At 33.0% G+C, this 23,762-nt stretch overlaps 1 protein-coding gene across 4 annotated transcripts in view; it reads right to left on the bottom strand.

Moving 5' to 3' along the window:
- The window catches only part of Zranb3 (zinc finger RANBP2-type containing 3), a 223,122-nt gene that overhangs the window by 87,467 nt on the left and 111,893 nt on the right, over window positions 1-23,762 (bottom strand). For all 4 annotated transcript variants that reach the window (XM_071619227.1, XM_071619228.1, XM_071619230.1 and 1 more), the window contains 2 exons: window positions 21,925-22,156; window positions 16,925-17,010 (listed from right to left, as the gene is read on the bottom strand). In XM_071619227.1, the coding sequence (XP_071475328.1) occupies window positions 16,925-17,010; window positions 21,925-22,156 (318 nt within the window). The remainder of the gene's footprint in view (window positions 1-16,924; window positions 17,011-21,924; window positions 22,157-23,762) is intronic.

The raw sequence follows: 23,762 nt of genomic DNA, 5'->3' as shown, positions 1-23,762 counted from the left end.
TGTGGTGTTTTATGACTGCCTTCTTTCAGCTAGCATAGTGTTTTCAAAGTTTTCATCCATGTGATTGCATAAATCAATATTTCATTCCTTTTGAAGATTGAATAAAATGCCACTGTATGAATATACCAAAATTTGTTTATTATTTGTCCAATGGTGGACATTTGGGTTGTTTTCCAATTTTGTATTTTATGAATAAAGCTACTACAGACATTCAGGTACAAGTTTGTATGATCATATATTTTCATTTCTCGTGGGTAATGTCTAGTAGTGGAATGACTGGGTCATATGTTAACTCTATGTCTGATCATTTGAGAAAATGCCAAGAATCATTCCAAAGCAGTTGGATTACTTTACATTCTCATTGGCAGTGTATGAGGATTCTAAAATGACTTTACCATATTATACTGCTGTCAGCACTGCATAAGGGTTACAATTTCTCCATACCCTTGCCATACTTATTCTCTGTGTCTAGCCAATTTAATGAGTGCAAAGTGGTATCTCATGCTTTTGACTTGCATTCCCTGATGACTAATGAAGTCAAGCATTTTTTGATGTGTTTGATGGTCATTTGTTTATCTTTTTTTTTTTTTGAGAAATGTCTTCTCAAATCCTTTGCCCAATTTTTGAATTGTTTCTTTTTATTATTGAATTATAGGAGCAATTCACATATTCTACATATACATTCCTTATCAAATATATGATTTGCAAATATTTTTCCCAATCTGTGGGTGGTGTTTCCATTTTTTTGATGGTATATCTTGAAGTACAAAACTTATTTTGAGCTGGGCGCAGTGGCGTATGCCTGTAATCCCACCTGCTCAGGAGGCTGAGACAGGAAGATCATGAGTTCAGAGCCAGCTTCACTCACCATCTTAGCAAGGCCTTAAGCAACTCAGTGAGACTCTGTCTCTAAATAAAATATAAAAAGGCTGAGGATGTGGCTCAGTGGTTAGGTGCTCTATGGTTCAATCCTCAATACAAAAAAAAAGTTATTAATTTGAATGAAGTGCAATTTGTCTAGTTTTTCTTTTGTTGCTAGTGCTTTTAGTGTCATATCTAAAAATGCCTTAACAAATCCAAAGTATAAAGATTCACTCGTATGTTTTCTCATGAAAACATTTAAAAATGTTTTAAAAACATTGTCTTTACATTTAGCTCTCTGTTCCATTTTGAGTTAACTTTTATATATGGTATGAGGTGAACGTTCAATTTCATTCTTTCTTTGTGGCTATCAAGTTGTCCCAGAACCATTTAAATGCTGTTGTTTTTGTTAAGAATCAGTTAACTGTAAATGAGTTTATTTCTGGACTATTAATTCTATTCCACTGATCTAGATATTTATCTTCATGTAAGGACCACACTCTCTTGATTAGCACTGTAATCCATCCCTTTAGTCCTGTTTTTCTTTTTACGTTTAGGCTATTCTAGTTCCCTTGCAATTCAATTCAACATAAATTTTAGAATTACTTTATTTATTTGTAAAAAGGAAATTGGCCAAGATTCTGATAGGGATTGTGTTAAATCTATAAATAAGTTTGAGGAATATTATCCTCTTACCAGTCTTTCTATTCTATGGACATGGAATGTTTTCCCACTTACATCTATAATTTCTTTCAACAATATTTTATAATTTCAGAGTAAAAGTGTTACACATTTTTATTAAATGTATTTGTAAATATTTTATTATTTTTGATGCTATTGTGAATAAAGTTGTTTTCTTAATTTCATTTTTGGATTATTCATTGAAAGTTTTAGAAATCAAATTGCTTTTTGTATACTGATCTTGTATTCTGTAACTTTGCTGATATCGTTTTTCAGTTCTAAGAGTTTTTTAGTGGATTCCTTAGGATTTTTAATATATAAGACCATGTCACCTGAAAATACAAGTTACTTCTATTTTTCCAATGAACTCCTTTTATTTATTTAATTTCTTTGCCTAATTGCTCTGGCTAAAACTTCTAGTACAATATTGAACAAATGATAGTAGCAATAAGACAGTCTTATCCTGATCTTAGGGGAAAATATTTGGGTTTTGACAATTAAGAATTACCATTATCTGTGGGATTTTTGTAAATGCCCTTCATCAGGTTGAGGGAGTTGGTGATTATATTGCTTGCCTAGGTATGCACAAGGCATCAAGTTTGATCCACAGCAACACACACACAAACAAACACATGCACACACAATTAAAGTAATAGTCCACAGAACATGATAATTGCATATTTGTAGTAAGGTACAGCAGCAATTATACTTCTAAGTTTTAACTTATAGGACTGAATTTTGATCATCCCAGATTGAATCTACTGGGTTAAGAATAGTTTTCAAGGGGAAAAAGTAAGTATGATTTTCAAAATGTTGACTGTTACGTACTTATGCTATATAAGTACAATGAAGATTTCTAGCATGATAATATTGTTGTAATCGGTTCAGGCTTTAGGGGAAGAGGTCTGTGGATATAGACGCCATGAGTTTTAAGAGTTAAAGCCAGGAAAAAAGTTGAAACTCGTCAGTAATAAGGGAAGAATGAAAAGGAAAGAAAAGCATTTTGCTTTTGCCATCCTAGGAATAATTTCTATTATTTTCTCTACTAAAATTTCTCCCAAATCCTTGATCTCTTTAAATATAAGGAACTGATGTAAATCTACTGAAATTTCTGAGTTCCAAAGTATGATGATACAACACAGTATAAACACAGGTTTACAAAATAATTTGTATAAATTTTAATTAATATACCTATATAAAACTCCTATTTGTTTAAATTACCATTTATTTCAAATGTTAAGATATAATGTTATCACCAGGTATGCTGGTGCATGCCTATGATCCCAGCGACTCAGGAGTTCGAGACAGGAGGATCGTGAGTTCAAAGCTAGTCTCAGCAACTTAGTGAGGCCTAAGCAACTCAGTGAGACCCTGTCTCTAAATAAAAAATAAATAGGGCTGGGGATGTGGTAGTGTGATTGTGTGCCCCTGGGTTCAATCCCCAGGACCAAAAATAAATAAAATAAAAGAAAGTATATAATGTTTAACTTGCACATTACTATAGTAGAAGTTGTTGCTTTCATATTACATGTTAGGAAGAATGACACAAATTTTGGGAGAAAAAAGCTAAAAAATTTTCCACTACTTTTTGTTGTAGTCACCAGAATTTACTTTTTTAAATATATATTTATTTTTAGTTGTAGTAGGATGCAATACCTTTATTTTATTTATTTATTTTGATGTGGTGCTGAGGATCGAACCCAGAGCCTCGCATATGCTAGGCAAGCACTCTACCGCTGGGTCATAACCCCAGCCCACCAGAATTTACTTTTCCCCCTTTATTTCTCTCCCACCAGGATTTACTTTTCCCTCTTTATTTCTCTATCTCTCTCTCTTTTGGAGGGGGAATGGGCTGTGGTACTGAGGATTGATCCAAGGGCCTTTTCCATGTCAGGTAAGTGCTATACCACTGAGCTATATCTCCAGCTTTTAGAACTTACTTTTTTTTAGTTGTTGATAGACCTTTATTTTTTATTTATTTATATGCGGTGCTGAGAAGTGAACCCAGTGCCTCACACATGCTGGGCAAGTGCACTACCGCTGAGCCATAGCCCCAGCCTCTCAGAACTTACTTTTGACTACATAGCTGCTTATGGCATTTAGCTGCTGATTTTTAAATCTTAGAACTATATTTTTAAAGAATACTTTTATCAAGGATATACCTACACATAGTTTAAAAATCCAAATGAAAAGGCTTCCACACAATGTGGATCAGTAAGTTCAGACTTTGATATATGCTCCCTGCTTAGGGATGGGTAAAATACAAAAAGAAAACAAAAATTCATGTTTGGGAACAAAGACAAGATAAACGTCTCTCTGGCCCAGAAATAGAACAAAAAATGTAAAGAGAGCAGTGGTGAAGTCATCAATCTGCTTGTACTCTGTCTAAAAAAAGACAATGAGAGCCAAGAACTCAGGGTTGTTGCGACAAAGTAATTTTTATACAGTTTTTAATACGGAATAAATTTTCTAGGAACTACAAATGATGTTAACTCAAAGGGATATTGTGTATTGTTTTGTTTGAAACTTAACCCTGAGTGGTTTGCCACTTTGGAAAATCTAAGCCACTGACACTTAATGGTTCTGGGTAGCTGAACTGCAAACACACTCTCTATTAGTGTGCATCTGCAGAAGAGGTACTCATAATGATTCTATACATTTACCAATCTCATCAGTTTTATGATCACATTTCTCCCATTTAATATCTTTAAAATTCACAGATATTTATTAGTTTAACATAGGAGTCTTAACCTTGGTGGTTAAGTAACAGTACATTTTATAATCAATGGAGTCTTAGATTCCAAACAACCCAATATACAAACATTTATTTCATTCTTATTTTAAATTGTTGTAATGTAGTCACTCACCTATTTACATTAGTAAAGTACATATTTTAAAGGTTCCTTAATTTTTATTTTTTTTCTGTTATGCTGGGGTCCTATTGATTTTTTTGAAATTATATGTGGTCATCGATTATTATGTCTATGAATTCCATTTCAGTATAATAAGGGGAGCATCACACATTTATTATGAAAAGTGGCCTTAGGTTCCTAGGATTGAACTCTACAATATGATTACTTTCCTTAATTGCTCATGTTTGTTTATAGCTATTATGCAGTGTATACATAAGGGTAAATTCTGAGGGTAAAGACATTTAATATGTTTGTAATTCATTATTTTAAAACAAAGTCAATACATAAAAAGCCAAAAAGAACAATAAAGACCAATACCCCCCCACCACAACACACATATTCCAGGAAGTTGAATACACAAGATCTTTTTTTTTTTTTTTTTTTTTTTACTTTAAGACAGTCTTTTTTCTTTTTAGTTGTTGATGGACCTTTATTTTCTTATGTGTGGTACTGAGAATCGAACCCAGTGCCTCACACATGCTAGGCAAATGCTCTACCACTCAGCCATAACCCCAGCCCACACAAGATCTTAATTTTTTTTTTTTTTGGCAAGGCTAGGGATCCAATCCAGGGCTTTGCACATGCTAGGCAAGTGTTCTACCAGAGAGCTACTTCCCTAGCCCTCTTAAAAGCCTTATATCAGGAAACAATAAACATTCTGAAGTGAATGTATAGCCACAAAGATGGCATAGTTATTATTATCAATGTAAATAAAGTGTAAAAAATAAATTTCAAAAACTAACAATGATATTAAATTGAATTTCTCATAAAGTCAAATTCTCTTCAGTTGAAAGGGTATATCCTAGAGCATGGTGGTAGTTATGGATTATTCTATTTCTTACCTTCCTAATCTCTTGCACCATCAATCAACTAGATATAATTATCATGTAAAGACTACTTCATTTAATAACAGCAGCCTATACATTATTTTCAAGTTTACATGAATAGTAATCATGATAGATCATATTCTGGATCATAAATACACTATAACACCTTTAAAAGAATAGAAATCATACAATGGCACTCTCAAAACACACAGAAATTAAACAAGAAGTCATTAATGAAAAGGCAGCTGGGAAACCCCATCCACCCTGAGAGATTAAACAACACACTTGTAAATAATATGAGTCAAAATAAGGAATTTTGAAGAGTTAAAAAATATTTTGAACTAAATTAAAGTGAAAATACACATTTTCAAAATTTGTGGGATGCAGCAAAAGTAATGCTTAAGATGAAATTTTTAGTACTAAATCAATATATTAAAAAATGAAGTTTGAGGGTGTACCTCAGTGGTAGAGTGCATGCCTAGGATGTGCAAGGCCTAGGGTTTGATCACCAGCACCATTAAATAAATAAACACACATAAAAAAGAAAAATGATGTATAATCAATAAACTTTTCCATTTAAAACTGGAAAAAAAGAAAATTAATTCTTAAGTAAGTAAAAAAAGGGAGATAATAAAAATGAAAGCAGATATCAAAGAAATTGAAAACAGGAAATAAGTATAGAAAATAAAATGAAAACCTAGTCTTTTAAAAGTTCAAAAAACTAAATAAGGCACTAGCCTAAAAAAAGAGGTGGGTCGGAGTGGAGAGAGAGAGAGAGGAAAAAGGAGAGATATGACAGGAATCACTAATATCAGAAATTAAAGAGGGTACCTACCACTACCCCATGGGTATTAAAAGGATAATAAGTGGATAGACTGAACAACTCTATGCTATGCCTACAAATTCAACAGTATAGGTGAAATAGATTAATTCCTTGAAAATCACAATCTCGTAAAACCCACAAGACAAAACAGATAATCCCAAGACACTGAACCATTAATTAAACAGAAAGAGCCAGTTTCAGGAACCAGAACCAGGCTTACTTTGAGTTCTGTCAACACTTAAGGAAAAAAATTATACCAACTGATAATTGTTGAAGCTGGGTGACGAACACATGGGGGAAGGAGGGTTCATTATACCATAGCATCTACTTTTGTATACATTGAATTTTTTCCCATACTAGAATCTTCGAAATGTCAAAGAATAAACTAAGAAACAAAAAACATGGAATCCAAAAGAGCTTAACTGCAAAGGAAAATTCATGATAATAGTATTAGAGCTATAGGAGAGAAGCCACCAGGAAAAAGAAAAAAAAAAAAACAATGTGTTTTTAAGACCTATTGGAAGTTGACAGGTCTGTTGAAATATTTCAGTAAAAAAAAAATAACAATGGCTATATAAAAGTCCAAGCTGAAAGAGAAAAACAAATAGTTAATAATAAAATAAAAAGGTTTCCCAAGAAAGTAGTAATCAGTTACTTGATTTATTAGAGAACAACATTAATTTATTTAGTCCATTTATTTAGTCAATAATATAAAGATATACATTGAATTTAAAAATAATCCAAATATTAGAAAAAAGAATAAAATGGTGGCAAAGGGTGACTAAATTCACTTTTTAGTTCTTTGACTTGGACATATTACTTCATTTTTCCAAAATCAGTTTCCTCATTTATCAAATACCACATATACCACTACCTTGTAGAACTGTTGGAAAAATTAAAAATAATATATATAAAACAAACAACATAGTTATCTTCTATATAAAATGTAATATGTAGTAAATATAAATGATGTATTATAGTTATTGATATGGAAAGATGTCCTAAAAATATGAAATGAAACAAAGCACATTATGAAGTATGTATAATCTATATAAAATTGCTTGTCTGTCTTTGTATCTATCTACCTACCTACCTTCCTGTCATCCATCCATCTACCCATCCATAATTATATTTAAACAGAGAAGTTATCTACAGGATAACTTGTTTTCTACAGGAAAAGTCATCAAAATACATTAGTAATGGTAATATCTGGACAGAGAGATTTCAGTTGATTAAATTTTACTTATTTATAAAATCTTTTCCCTGATTTATTAAAATAGGTATGAATCATTTTCCCAAAAGCAATAATCTTTAAGTTAGTAAAAATAAAGAAAAAGACAACTTATAAAAGCAACGGTAAAGTTTTGGACAAGGTGATACTAAATGAAAATTAGTAGCTGAGAGGACTACAGGCAGGCTAGATATAAACTGTTAGACTTTTTATATATACGGACAAGGGTAGAAATTTTTAAAAAGTGAAATCAGGGCTGGGGATGTGGCTCAAGTGGTAGCGCGCTCACCTGGCATGCACGGGGCGCTGCACTTGATACTCAGCACCACATAAAAATAAAATAAAGATGTTGTGTCCACCGAAAACTTAAAAAAAAAAAAAGTAAATATGGTACTTTTCCTTTTTTGATTTCATTGTTCTACTTCTTTTTCTACATCTTTTTAATGTATATTTTAAAAGTTCTTACTCACATTAAGACAAAAATCTACCTCCCTAGTAAGTTCCATTATTTGAAACTAGTTCTGCCCTTAGAGGCCACAAAGACAAAAGTCTAATTCCTTTAAAACATGACAGATCTTTAAATATTTAAGACTTATTTCCCTAAGGATTTCTATAGACTTCGTAAGATCAAGCGCTATGTCTTACTCAGTCTTGTATCATGGGCATCTCTGAAATAATGTCTTAAATATAGTAGGCAATCAATAATGTTAAGCATTTGTGGAGCTAAATATGAAATTCTCTCATTCTGGTCACTCTTTCTCATATATGTTTTCATTTGTTAAAATACTTCTTAAAATATGATTTTTAATTCCCTTCTAGTTCTTTGAACTTCTTGTCTTCAATGACCTTCTAAAATCTACTTCAAGCATTCACTTACACAGCTATAACTTGGTCCTGAAAAATAGCTCTATCTGGTAAACTCGGAAATACTAATCCCTGTACACCCCATCCTTCTAGGGTATCTGCTCATTTATACTCATCTTTACTATCTCATGAGGACATTTCAGTCAACTGACTGCTCTAGTTTCTCTATATCATGATATGCTTCTTGCCCTCATCTGTCTTCTTCCCATACATTATTATGATATCTGAGCTCATATATTAGCTTTGTTCTTATCAAGATAGCCTAAATTTTCTTGTCACACAGTACCTGTGCCAGGCTCCTGGGTGTTACTGGGGAAATCAGATATTAGAAAATACAGGATCCACTGCAAATCTAGTTACTGACCCCAAAAGTTACTTTGTATTGCAAACAATCCTACTACACATGAATCTCACTATTTTGCCTCATTTGACAAAATTTCAAACCATATCAACTCTAAAAAATTTTAATGCTCCACTTTTTTATTTCTTGGTACTTATGACTGTCCTCTCCTTATTTTTGCAGGGTGGAGGGAGAGTCCTAGGGATTGAACCCAGAGGTGTTTTACCACTGAGCTACATCTCTAGTCCTTTTTATTTTTTATTTTTTTTAATTTTAAGATAGGATCTCACTAAGTTATTTAAGGCCTCACAACATTGCTGAGGCTGGCCATGAACTTTCAAATCTCCTGCCTCAGACTTGGGAACTGCTGGGATTACAAGAGTGCACCACTGCATCTCTCTTTCATAGAGAAAATAAGACTTGAGCTACAAAGTGTCTCAACTCCCTACCACTCCATAAAATATGGCATATTCTAAATAATATAATACTGTGTACTCATAAAAAAGGATGAAGCTATTTATGTATATAAGAAAAAAGACAAAGGTAAAAAATACAAAACAATAATTATGTTTCCAATACACTAACATCTTTGCAAAAATATGAATTTGCTTGAATATGCACACAGGTTGTATGAAGAAACATTAAACTACATATAACTGCCTATAGGGAGGAGAAGCTAAATGAACGAGATTATAGAATTTTAGAATTAGATTATAGAATTTTAGAATTTTGAACCATGTGAAATTATTGTCTTTAAACAACCCCCAAACTTATAAATCTAATCATGCACATCTCTTCCATGCTTTAAAACCTCACATTGCAGAAACCTAATAGAAAGCACAGTATGACGAGTACAGAGTTTTAGTTTGGGATGATAAAAACGTTCTAGTAATGGAACTTTAGTAGTAGTGATAGTGGTACAACGATGTAAATGTACTTTAAGTTATTGAACTGTACACTTAAAAATGGCTAAAGAGCAAAGTTTGTTCTCTTTTACTACAATAAAAACCCCAACAATAGTGACAACTAAAAACCAAAACACTGTACAATGCTTTCCTATTGTTGTTAGGATGAAGAACAAGATTCTGTATAACATGAGATCTACCTAACTCTGCCATTTTCTTGATACCCTTTTTTTATAGCTCTAGAATATTCAGCTGAATAGGACTATTTTTAGTAGCTCAATGGTACAGCAATCTCTCTTGATCTGGGCCTGTGCCTGAAAAGCAAAAAATATTACTTACTAACAGGATACTTCTTCTGGCCTCTGTGACTTGATTAGTTCACTCTGATATACTCTGCCATAGCATCCTTTACTTCTTTTTATGAGCCTTGTCACAACTGTAATTACCTGGTTAGTATCTGACTTGAAAACTCAGTGAAGGCCGGGACCATGTGGGTCTTGTTTCCTAATGAATATTTGATGGCTATCACATGTCATAGCATATAACAGGTACCCTAAAATATTTTTAATGAATAATTAAATTATAAGCAAACCATAAGCAATGAGTAGAGCCATCCCTTACTCCAATTTAGTCTAGATTTATTCAAAACTGAAGTCTTTTTGAACTGAAGTATAGTAAGTTATCAAACACCTTTCACAAAAGCCAACTTTTCCAAACATAAGTGCAAAATTTATCTTATTAACTTTTTTCTAATTATTCTTCAAACTATTTCTGCCATACCATATATTAACTTTTCTCAGATTTGAGCCATTTGCAAGTGGAATATACATCAACTCTATTTAGACATGGGCGAGAACATTAAATGAGACAGTGTTGAGGAAAAAGTACAGTGCAACTCTGTAAGAGATGTTTCCTGAAGGTGACCATAACCCATTAATTAACACTCTGGGAATGGCTATAAATACCTTTAATGTATATTATCACCCAGCTTCCCTCTCATAAAAATTTAGACAACTAATTCTCCTAAGAAGTAGAACTGGCAAAAATTTGATGTTATTATATTGGGAACAGAATGAAGGACCTTGTGCATGCTAGGTGGAGCACTTTATCACTGAGCTATATCTCCAGCTCTTCTTGGGATATGCTAATCTTTAAGCATAATATTAGAGAGGACAAGTATGTCTTCCACAGTGTACCTTTTAATGGTACCTCCTTATAACAGGGTATTTTTTCTATGTAAAGTAATATTTATTTAAGTTGCCATTTCTTAAGTCTTACTGTCAGGAAAAGTATATGTGGGTGAGGGATGGGAGTAAGAAAAAAATCAGATATAGGACAAGCAATTTAGCCTCACAAGTTGCCTATAAATTGACAGAGGGATACTGGATGAATTCTGAAGTCTTTTCTAGCTCGACCAATTGATCATTCAAAATCTTCAAGTCACATTTATATTTATAGCTTACTCTAAATATAACTCAGTAAACTGAATGATGTAATGCATTTTGGATAGGGGATTTTCTGGTTAAGTAATCCTTTGCTCTGTGCCTCTCAAATCAAACTAGGTACACGGTTACTTAGACCCTGACTTCTCTCTAATCACATTTGCATCGGTATGCTTCTGTTTGCCATTACTTAGGTATTTAATAAACTTTATAAAGGCAATGTAACATTTTGCTCAAGCTTAACTTTATTTTGAACACAGCCATGACATTTTGAATATAAAATATGGGTCTAGAACAGAATAACTAACCATGATTTGCATTCTGCAAAATTATAGTGTGAAAATGACACCTTCACAGAATCAAAACATTACAGAAAAAATATAGCATGGCACAGACTAATTTAAAATGCCAGGATATGCCTTGATCTGAGTATGAGTCTATGAAACTACAGAGCTTTCAAGGTAAAGAAGTAATGGAAAAGCAAAACTTTTGATGGAACCTGGAAGAAAATCGCTTTTGAGAAGCATGATATTAATCTTAAAATGGCTTTCTCTAGAAAACAGAAAAATAGAACACAATCTATACAATCATTCAGCACTTCATAAAGATGAAACTTTCTTTGAAACAGTGTTTGCATTAATTAAAAAAAGGACAAGTATACATTTTCATTGTCAAGTCCTAAACAAAACAACAGAAAGATATGCTTGTTGAACACTTAGGTTTTTCTAGTTCTCTCAAAGCAAATCTAGTAGGTTTGTTTTACATAGGCAATTTTCTTTTTTCTTTTCTTCTTTTTTTGGCTGGGGATTGAACCCTGGGGCTCTTTACCACTGAGCTACATCCCTAGACCTTTTCATTTTATTTATTTATTTTAAAAATATTTATTATTTAGTTATAGGTGGACACAATATCTTTATTTTATTTTTATGTGGTGCTGAGGATCGAACCCAGTGTCCCATGCTAGGCAAGTGCTCTACCTTTGAGCCACAACCTCAACCCCTTTTCATTTTATTTTGAGAAAAGGTCTCAGTAAGTTATCAAGGCTGGCCTTGAACTCATGCTCCTCCTGCCTCAGCTTCTTGAACTTTTCTTGTCTATAGGCAAGAATCATAACTAAGACAACCCGAATCCATCAGCAAAACTGTATACAGGGCAAATTTCCCCTGAGTAAATACCTGAGTAGATATGTATGTGTGTGTGTGTGTGTATGTGTATATATATATATATATATATATATATAAACTAAATCAAGATTATGTTCTATAGGAAGACAGATGGTAGAACACTAACAATATTCAAAATAGATGTTACTGTTGATTTTTAAGTAGAAGAAACATTAATTTGTAGAATCAATCTACAAGTCAGCAAAACATCATTCATTTTCATTTATATGCACTGTTTAAAAAATACCTAGGGGCTGGGGTTGTCGCTCAGTGGTAGATCACTTGCCTGGCATATTTGAGGCACTGGGTTCAATCTTCAGCACCACATAAAAATAAATAAATAAAAATAAAGGTATTGTGTTCATTTACAACTAAAAAAAATGAAAAAAAATAACTTCTTAAGGTGGGCACGGTGGCGCATGCCTGCAATCCCAGTGGTTCAGAAGGCTGAGGCAGGAGGATCAAGAGTTCAAAGTCAGTCTCAGCAAAAGTGAGACCCTGTCTCTAAATAAAATACAAAATAGGGCTGGGGATGTGGCTCAATGGTTGACCGCCCATGTTCAATACCCAGTACCCCCCCACCCCCCAAAAAAAACTTGTTAAAGACTAAAGATTTATTACTTTGTTCAAACTAGCATCCAAAAGGATGCATAGTTTAATCAAAACTCACTTTAGTATATGAATTAAGGCTGTAGTATAATTAAGCCCTTTGTGCCAACATATAACCATTCACTTCAAATTATAAACAAAATCCATTTAGAATTCTTAACAAAAATTAGCCAAATGGTAATAGTTTTTCTATTCGTTTGCACAGAAATAATAAAATGTTGGTGTAACCTATATAAGAACTCATTTTAGTAATTCACTGATTAAAGGAAGAATTGGTGTTTTACTCATTATTTAAAATCAATATGAAGAAAGTCAGATTTGGGACTGGGAAAGATTATCCAAATCACTTAGTCCACCCCTGTTTATTCAGGGACTTCCAGATCTACATTGTGAGAAATACTTCTGTGGCTGTCTCTCCCTCTGAAGATGACCTACATTCTCCTTTGAATATGAATTTCTTGCTTTACCCCAAAAGTTGCTCCCTCTCCAGATGGCCTATGTTCTCCCTTAAATGCATATTTCTGGCTTTACTCCCAAAGATGTCTTTCACTTGAGATAGTCTTCATTCTCCCTTAAATGTGTATTTGTTTTCCAAAAAAAAAAAAATCTGTGGAGAAAGAAAGAAAAAGGAAGGAAGGAAGGAGGGAAGGAAGGAAGGAAGGAAGGAGGTGGGGGGGAAGGGAAGGGAAAGAAGGAAAGGAAGGGAGGAAGGAAGGAAGGAAAGAAATGCTTCTCCCAGAAAAATGTGTTTCTTATTTTTTTAACACTTCATCAATTTTCTAAATAATTCCATCAGCTCAGATCATCTAGGAATTTAGCAGACAAATAACATTATACATGTCCAGAAGTTCCATGGAAACAAAATAACAACAAAAGATTCAGTATTCAAGGATTCAATAAAGACTAAATGTCATGCGCCAGATGCTATACTACACAATGGGACTATAACACTGGAAAAGAAAAGTGTTCTGTCCTCATGGAGCTTCTAGTTGGTAACTCACTCCATGGAAGACCCAAGGTAGGATATATTCCCTACCACATTGATCACATACTGGCCCCTTGTTATAGATCTCTAGGTAGCTCAGTACTCACACTAAGGTTGAATAGTTGAACTAACCACATGTAAAGGGACTCCATAGGGCACTGTGGCATCTACAGAAAAGCATCAGAGGCTGTCAGCTAGGACAGAGGCCACGAGAGCGACATCCAGAAAAAAATCTGTGTGTGTGTGTGTGTGTGTGTGTGTGTACACTCTTCAAAAATAAAACAGTTTTTCTGATATTTCCTTTTCTTTTAATAATGAGTCTTGTAAATTCTTTGTTATCAATATATATAGACTTGCATCACTATTTTCAAAAACTGCATTCTTTTCCATTTTATAGTATAGAAATCGTAATTTTATGACATCCTCTACAACCTGATCATTGTCATTAATTTATTATTTCCTAGTTATGCAATTTTAATTATGCATACATGTGCATATGTGTGTATATATACCTATGTTTTTGTATGCCTATATATACATATATGTGTGAATAACACAATACATAAAACCATAACCATGACAGTTATGTATAATAGCACTGAAGAAGTGCAGGATATGGGCTTTTAAATTTTGGGCAAATGGGGAGGTTGAGGCAGGGGAATGCTACTGCCCAGGAGTTCATGGCCCACATTAGGGAACACAGCAAGACCCTGACTGAAAAATAAATAAATAAAATGAATATAATATAAATAAATAAACAAACTATGCTTATATTCCTGATATAAAAACTCTTCATTTATATATAATCAACATAATAGGCCTTCTAATGAGATCCTAGATTCTCCAAGTCTATAATATTGAAGATTTCTGCATTTATAATCATAAGTAGAAATAATCCCTGTTTTTTTTTCTGTACTATCTTATCTGATGTTGTTATCAATATTAGACTGCCCTCGTATAAACAATCTGGGAAGGAATCTTCACAATTTACAGATCTTTAAAAAGCATAAGAATACCATGACCATCTAGGAGTATTTGAAGGAACTATAGAAAGGAAAAAAGAAAAACAAATACATACTGAGAAAATACACAAAAGACTCATATCACATACAAGGAGATGTTTTTTATAATATGTAAAGAATTCCAACATAATAATAAGAAAAAAGCCAATACATTTAATAAGCAGAAAGGCAAAGAACATATATTAACAGAAAAAATATAAATGACTTATATGTATAAAAAATGCTCAATTGCATTTAATAACATAATAAGACAAATGTACGTTAAAATTATTATCAGATCAGGTTGGCAAGAATAAAATAAGTTATATTTCCCCTTGTTGACAAGGTATGGGAAAAGAGAGAACCTTATACACATAACTTCCATGATTAACTTCTGTGAAGAATAATTTGGGAAACTCTCAAATATTTATGCCCTTTGAACCAGCAATTTCATTTTCATAAACTTCTCTTAGATTTATTCACATGTATTTGAAGTGAAATATTAAAATAACAATTATTGAGTGCTCACTATGTACAATCAAAATTCAAGCCCTTTATAAGTATAAGCAAATATAAGTCTAATAATTCTGAGGCAGGCCTAATCATTCTGTTTTTAGAGCTTAAGAAATAATGTTTGAGGAGATAAAGTTACTTTCCTTAAATAAAACTAGATGTGAAAATAAAATATAGGTGGCCTAGGTCTGGATTTCCATATTCTTGAACAACTATAATATGCTACTTCTCAATGTGAACAGTGATATTTATTATTGCATTGGCTATGTATGACAAACAAATGCCTATTAAGAGTGACCTGTATAAGTAAATTCCAAACAGTAGAAAACACATAGCATTTTAAATGAATGTCAAAATGTCAAAAGCTCTTTTAGGAACCGAAATGGAAGGACTGCCAATATATATAGTAAAGAAAGCAAACAGCAAAACAATAATATATACGTATATATAATGTACATACATGGAGCAATATTATATATATTATACATGCAAAATAAGTGCTTGCTCAGGCATTGACTATCTCCAGAAGGTATACAAAAAACTATCAACATCAGTTATGTGGAAAGGGAATTAGGGTTGGGGTCATGGCTTAGGGGTAGAGCACCTGTCTAGCATGTGTGAGGTACTGGGTTCAATTCTCAGCACCACATATAAACAAACAAACAAATAAATAAATAAAACAAAGGTCCATTGACAAAAATATTTAAATATTAAAAAAATATATTTTTTAATGGAAGGTGCTTAAAGAACAATGTTTCTTTTTTTTTCTTTCCTCATTTTTTATTGGTACATTATAGTTATACATATTGATGGGGTTTATTGTTACATATTTGTACCTGTATACAATATAACAACATAATTTAATCAAAATTATACTAACCAGTACTCCCCTGCTCCTTCCCCATCTTAGAACCCTTAGTCCCCTTTCTCTACAGATTTCCCTTTGATTTTTAGGAGATCTACCTTCACCTTTGTTTTTGTTTTTCCTCTCTAGCTTCTGCATTTGAGAGAAAACATATGACCCTTATTCTTCTGAGTTTGACTTATTTCACTTTACGTGATGGTCTCTAGTTCCACACATTTTTCTGCAAATTCCATAATTTCAATTTTCTTTATTGCTGCATTGTGTATATGCCACATTTTCTTTATCCATTCATCTGTTGATGGACACCTAGGCTGGTTCCATAGTTTGGCTATTGTGAATTTTGCTGCTATAAATATGGATATGCATGTCTCACTGTAGCAACATGACTTTAATTCTTTGGGGTAAAAACCTAGAAGTGGTATAGCTGGGTCATATGGTGGTACTGTGCCTAGTCTTTTGAGGTGTCTCCATACCAATTTTCTTTTATTTATTTATTTATTTATTTTATTGGTTGTTCAAAACATTACAAAGCTCATGATATATCATCTTTCATACATTTGACTCAATTGGGTTATATTTTTAAAAAAGGGGGAACTTATATGGCTGGGAGACCACGGAGGAAGAAGCACTCATTTTTTACTTTTATATATATGCATGTAGATCTAGTCAATAAAAATAATTACAAAGATAAAAAAGTGAAATGTAAAAAGCAAAAAATTTTAAAAAACCACTTTGCCATTATCTATTTATTTTAGATATAGTTCATCCACACAAGCTTTTACTTGAAGGAATTACTCCATAAGTACCACAAGTTTGGAAAACACTGGAACAAAGAATGATTAATGAAGCTTAAAGTTCACAGGAAATGTGAAGGATAAAAACTCATGAAAATAACGTCATACCTGATACGTGCATTACAGTATCTTTTGGCATAGTCAGTCCATGTTCCAAATTTTTGTGGAAAAAGAGCTTCAATCTGCATGAAAAGCTGTAATAATACAACTATACTCAATAAGTTGAAATATTTTCAAGTATTATTATGGTGATAAAATAAGTTAATAAAATATTACAATGTATAAAATAAAATCTACTTCTTCAGTGCCTCTTCTTTCTTTCCACCCACCCATCCATTCTTCAGGAGTAACAGTTATGTGTTTCTTAAACATAAAAACTTATACAGTTTTTCATACCTACATGGCATATATATATATATATACTCTTTTATTACAAGAGGATCATATTATACATATTGTTACTCAAATAAAATTTTGTCCCCCAAATATATCTTTTTGTCCCTTAAACATGTAAAGTACATACACATTTTTATTTGGTTTGAAAAATTATATAACCAATGCAATATGATAATAAAGTACTATTTAGAGGTTAAATAGCCACCCATTATTGTTAATATTTAAACAGATTCCTGATATTGAATATAAAAGCTATTTTTAGTTTTTATGTAATTACAAAAATTAATAACATCATATAATTCTGTGGATGTATATGTATCAACTATCTATCTGTTATCCATCTACATTTATTTATTAATTTGTATATGTATTTTGGTCCCAGGGATTAAACCCAGGCGAACTTAACCATTGAGCCACAACCCCAGGCCATTTTTATATTTTACTTAGAGACAGAGTCTTGCTAAGTTGCTTAGGGCTTCACTAAAACTTGCTGAAGTGGCCTTTGAATTTGTAATCCTCCTGTCTCAGCCTCCCCAGTCTCTGGGATTACAGACATACGCCACCATACCTGGCCTACCTTTATTTTTATTGGATGAGTTTTGTGGAATATGTTTTTAGAAGTGGAAAAGTTAAAATTAAGCCATGTTTTTCACTTTCCAATTTTAATTTTTAATAAATTTATTTACTTACTTTGCTGCCTTATGATTTTACAAAATAGTAGAATTCATTAAGTATTTTATACACACACACACACATAATATAATTTGGCCATATTCAGTGCCCATTGTGTCTCCCTTTCTTCCCCTCCTCTCTCCCCCTGATTCTCATCCTCTATTCTACTGGTCCCCCTTCTTTGTTCATGAAAATCCTTTTCTTTCATCCTTTTTCCCCCTCTGTCTTCCACATAAAATGAGAGAAAACAAATAATCTTTGACTGTCTGAGTCTTGTTTATTTTACTTAACATGAAGCTCTCCAGTTTTTTTTTTTTTTTCTGGAAATTTTTTTTGGAAATGACTTTAGTTTTTATTTATGGCTGTATAAAACTCCATTGTGTATGTATACCACATTTTCTTTATCCCTTCATCTGTTTACAACACCTAGGCTTGTTCCATAACTTGGCTATTATGAATTGTGCTGCTATAAACATGGGTATGCATATATTAGTATAGTATGCTGACTTTAGTTCTTTTGGAGAAATACTGAGGAGTGGAATAGCTGGGTAACATGGTGGTTCCATTCCTTGTTTTTTGAGAAATCTCCATACTGATTTCCATAATGAATATGCTAATTTACAATCCCACATAACTCTGTAAGTGTTCCTTTTCCCCTTGCATCCTCACCAGCTTTATTATTTGTATTCTTGATGATTATTAAAAAACAGTCTTAAAATTTGATGGATATTGGGCTGGATTGCAGCTCAGTGGTAGAGTGCTCGCCTAGCATGTGTGAGGCCCTGGGTTTGAACCTAAGCACCACATAAAAATAAAGGTATTGTGTCCAGCTACAACTAAAAAATAAATATTTTTAAAAAAACTTGATTGATGTTACCCTGTTGGCCCATGAAGACTATCCCAATTTATCCTCACATTAATAATGTCACTTTTTTTTTTCATTTTTCACCTCTGATAGGCTATACATAGTAGTTTATACTGTTATTTTAAAATAGTGTTATTGAGATATAACTCATAAATGTAAAGTTCATACTTGGTTAGAACACAATTCAATGGCTTTTAGTATATTCACAAAGTTGTGCATTAATCACCACTATCTTTTGAACTATTTTTCTCAACCTCCAAAGAAACAAAAAGAAAAATTGCATGATATATCAATAGATACAAAAATGTACTAGATAAAATTCAACATCCCTTCAGAATTAAATACTCAGTAAAAAAGGATTAGAAAGGAACTCCCTCAACTTGAAGAAAATCTTGGAAAAACTGAAATACCATTATACTTATAGTAAAAGGCTGAATCACTGAGATTGGAAAGAAGTAAAACTATCACTCTCAATAGGTGACATGATCTTATATAGAAAACCCTAAATGATATTAAACTAATAAATAAGTTCAGCAAGTTTGCAAGGTATATGATAAATCCACAAAATTAAATTGTTATCTCTATACCACAATAAACAATCAAAAACAAAATTGAGAAAAAAATTCATTTATAGTGAAATAAAAAAAAATAAAATAGGATTAAATTTAACAGAAGCATCATAAGATGTGAAAATTACAAAGTACTATTGGGGAAAAATAAATAAGACTTACAAATGAATAGAAATATATCTCATGCTCATAGATTTGAAGACTAAATATTGTTAAGATGGAAATACTCTCCAAAACAATCAATACATTCAACATGGTATTTGTAACAATTAAAGCTGAATTCTTTGCAAAAACTGACAAACCTGATAAAAAAAACAAAATTTATACGAAGATTCTAGGGACCCAGAATATCCAAAATAATCTTGAAAAAGAATAACAAGGGCTGGGGTTGTGGCTCAGTGGCGGAACACTTGCCTAGCATGTGTGAGCCACTGGGTTCAATCCTCAGCACCACATAAAGACAAATAAATAAAGGTATTGTATCCATCTACAACTAAAACATTGAAAAAAAAAAGAATAACAAAATTGGAGGATTCATACTTCCCCATATCAAAATCCCTAACTTATCATTTGAAATCTTATATTCCTTTTTTCCCCCTCCTTATGGCATCCACTCCTTGGAAAAAAGTGATTGTCCCCCTCAGAAGAACATAGTTCCTCCATTTTGCCACAGTCCCTTCACACATGTATGTTACCTGTCATCTATATTCTTTTTCTTTTCCTTTTTTGGTACTGGGGATTGAACTCAGGAGCACTCAATCACTGAGCCACATCCCCAGCCTAATTTTTGTATTTTATTTAGAGACAGGGTCTCATTGAGTTGTTTAGCACCTCACTTAATTGCTGAGGCTGGCTTTGAACTAGCAATCCTCCTGCCTCCACCTCCCAAGCCACTGGGATTACAGGCATGCACCACCATGCCTGGCCAATATTATTTTTCTTAAAGAGTCCCGAAAACAAACTTTACATTTATCACCCTTGCTTTAACGGTGGCTACATTGGGTAAAGGGTGAAACTATGGACACATGACCACAGTGGGACACAGGGGCATGTTATATTGTCAATGTTCTATTTCTTATGCTAGATAATAAGTAGATGGTATTCATTATATTTTTGTTATTTTAAATAGATGTTTGTTACATATTCTTTCTTGTACTAATACATTTCATGATATTTAAAGGTATAATCACCATTATGATTACGATTATCATTATTATTATTTTGTGTTACTGGGGATTGAAACTAAGAGTATTCTACCCCTGATTTGATTCTACTGTCCTCAACATCTCTTAATTTTTATTGTGAGACAGAGTTATCTGGGCTGCCTTCAAACTCGTGATCCTCTTTCCTCAGCCTCCCAAGTTGTTGGGTTACAGGTATATGCCACTGTACCTTGTTTCATTCCTACTATTTATTCAATGACATAATTTTGGAACATAACATAAGTAAGTTACTAGGAGTTTACTTTCCCACTGCCACTCTTGCCACTTCCAAGAGTAAATTAAATATTTTCTCCGCACTATGTATTTAGCATTATATGTATCCCAGAAGCCTTCCAGGGAGAGAACTTAAAAGTAGAGCCTAGGTCATACTAGAGATACAATGATAATAGTTGTCACCCAGGTTTGGCATAATAATGAATAATAGCTACCATATGTTAAGTGCTTATAATCTACCTGGGTAAACGGCTACGGTATGTTCAAAACCATAACTCCTTTAATTATCCTAGCAACCCTATGAGACAACAAGCCATGTTTATTCTGTGGCTCAGTGTTCATTAGAAGACAGGGCTTCCTTAGGGAACATTGACCTTTAAAGAATGATGAAAATTGCATCCACTATTTCTTCTTCCTAAACCTGTAACCACTCCAAACCCCATCTGCCTCTTAGAGTGGTAAAATTAAATGGGGTATCAAACGGATGCCTTACTCCTCCATTCTAAGTGGACAGCTTATTGGTCTAGAGACAAGCTCTAGTTGCTACCTTCCCAAATGTGGATCTTAAAGTACAAAAGGAACAGAGACAAGTTCTGCAATGTAGTCATAAGAGAAATGAATTAGATTCAAACCCAACCCTAAGGCACTTATGTACTTGTGTGAGGAATATTACAAATCTGTACTAAATATAGAAACCTTAAAATAAAGGTTAAAACTATTTTTTAAGCAGTGTGTACTGGCACACACCTTATAATCCTAGCAGCTCGGGAGGCTAAGGTAGGAGGATCAGAAGTTCAAAGCCAGCCTCTGCAACTTAGTGAGGCCCTAAGCAATTTAGTAAGACCCTATCTCAAAAATAAAAAATTAAAAGGGATAGGGCTGGGGCTCAGTGGTTAAGTGCCCCTTGGCTCAATCCCAGTTTCAAAAACAAACACACATACACTATTTTTTTTAATACACAAGTATGGCTAAGGTTTACATGTAAACAGATAAAACAGCCATAATAAAAGAAATATTTAATGACTAATAGCTGCCTAGAAAATCCCAATGTAATCTTTGACATCTGATGCATCTAATTTCTAATGAAAAATGCAAAACAGATGACTGCTTTAATTTCCCTTCTCTTTTTTTTTTTTAAAAAAAAAGCCCAGCGAATAAATATTTTAATACCTCTTCAGGCCTTCCCAAAGCTGGAGTTCCTGTAAGAAGAATGGCTCGTCTTGATTTCTGTACCACTGGCAATAAAATCTTGGTGCGGGTTGCTGTTCTGGACTTCATGTAGTGTGATTCATCCACTATAACTACTTTAAAGTTCTGATTGTTCAGTGCATCTATCAAAGTCAATGCATCTGTGGTTAAAAGACCATAACCCAGAACTGTCACTTTGCTGGTCGATATTCTCCTAGAATAGAAAATCCAGTGATTAATTTATCATAAACAATACAACTTTTTGGAGAAAAAATCATAAGAAAAAGGAAGAAAAGAGGAGAAGCAGGAGGAGATGGTATTGTTACCGAAAGTCCTTGTCCCTGATGCCAATCCAATAAGGAGGAAAAGGTTTTGAGCAAAAGAATGCTTAATGCTTTGCTAGCAAAGGAGAAGCACAGGGGATTCTTGTCCCAGAGGCTCTGGTTCTGACCAACAGGGAAAAGAAAGGGCTTTTAAAGAAGCTCTTCAAAGGCTACATTCCAGGTGTGCCCTGATGGTATGTTGAAATTCACTTTTTAATTTGGGAGATAGTCACTTCCTAAATCTTCAGGTTACATCTCCTTCCTATGGAAAACAGATAACTCAAGGTAATCTTATTCCCTGATCCCAGGTTAGGGAAAGGGAGAGGGAGAAGAGGAAAAGAAAAACATGTCCATAAGCAGCAAGGGTAATATTCAAAAGGTGAAGTGGGCCACTGTTACTGCTGAAACTCAATTTCTCTTAAGATTTTATAGTTCTTAAATATGATTAAAAACCAAGATCCAATATATAAAATTTTGGTAGGCAAAACCAAAATTCTGGTTGAGTTATCTTTGGAATACCTGAACATTCTGAAAGCCACATTTTACTAGGATAAGAAAATTATTTTCTGACAACATTTTCGTGCACCTAGGATCATACAAAAAGTGCATATTCAAATATTAATTGAATCTTCAATGAAACCTTCCTACAAATAGAATAGCACTTTTTTTAACCTGGGTGATATTAGTATTGTGCTTATCACAATACTTAGGAAAACAGGGCTATACAATTGTACTACAGGCCATTTCACATTCCTGATGCTACCCAGTAAAGGCCAAAGGAGGGGCTGGGGTTTTGGCTCAGCGATAGAGTGCTCGCCTTGCATGTGAGAGGCCCTGGGTTCGATCCTCAGCACTACATAATAAATAAAATCGAGATGTTGTGTTCAAATACAACTTAAAAAAAAAAAAAAAATATATATATATATATATATATATATATATATATATATATATATCGCCAATGGAGTCCCTCAGTCATCCCCTGGCTCAAGGATATTTTTAGAAGAGAAGGAGCTTACTATCTTATATAGAGAATCAGTTAGCTAAAGAGAATTCTGATCTTTTGATCTCCATAATTAACATATCTATAATATTTTATTCATTTACATATTTTTACATATTTTATATTTATATATCTCCATTACTGTAGAATGAGATTGTTAAAGGTAGAAAATGAGTTTTATTGATATTTGTATATACAGTGCTTTGCTACCAATAAACACTTTTGGAATGAGATAAATAAATTCATTAAATAAATTGAACATTAAAAGATATCACTTTTGCATTTTCTATATCACCAATGAAAAAATACAGAGGGCCATTCTCTACCCTCTGACAGAACATCAGAGCTCTTAAATGGTAACTGTATTTTAAGCCCTCTATAAATCTATTTTATACAGAGACCTATGCTTCTCTTACTGTATTCAAACATCAAAAGAGCCTGCAGAAAAAAAGTATAAGGTTAATATTACTAACTTAGGTATACTGTAAGTAATA

The sequence above is a fragment of the Marmota flaviventris genome, chromosome 11 (genome assembly GCF_047511675.1).
Source record: "Marmota flaviventris isolate mMarFla1 chromosome 11, mMarFla1.hap1, whole genome shotgun sequence".
NCBI lineage: Eukaryota > Metazoa > Chordata > Mammalia > Rodentia > Sciuridae > Marmota > Marmota flaviventris.
This window is presented reverse-complemented; position numbering and strand designations above follow the sequence as displayed.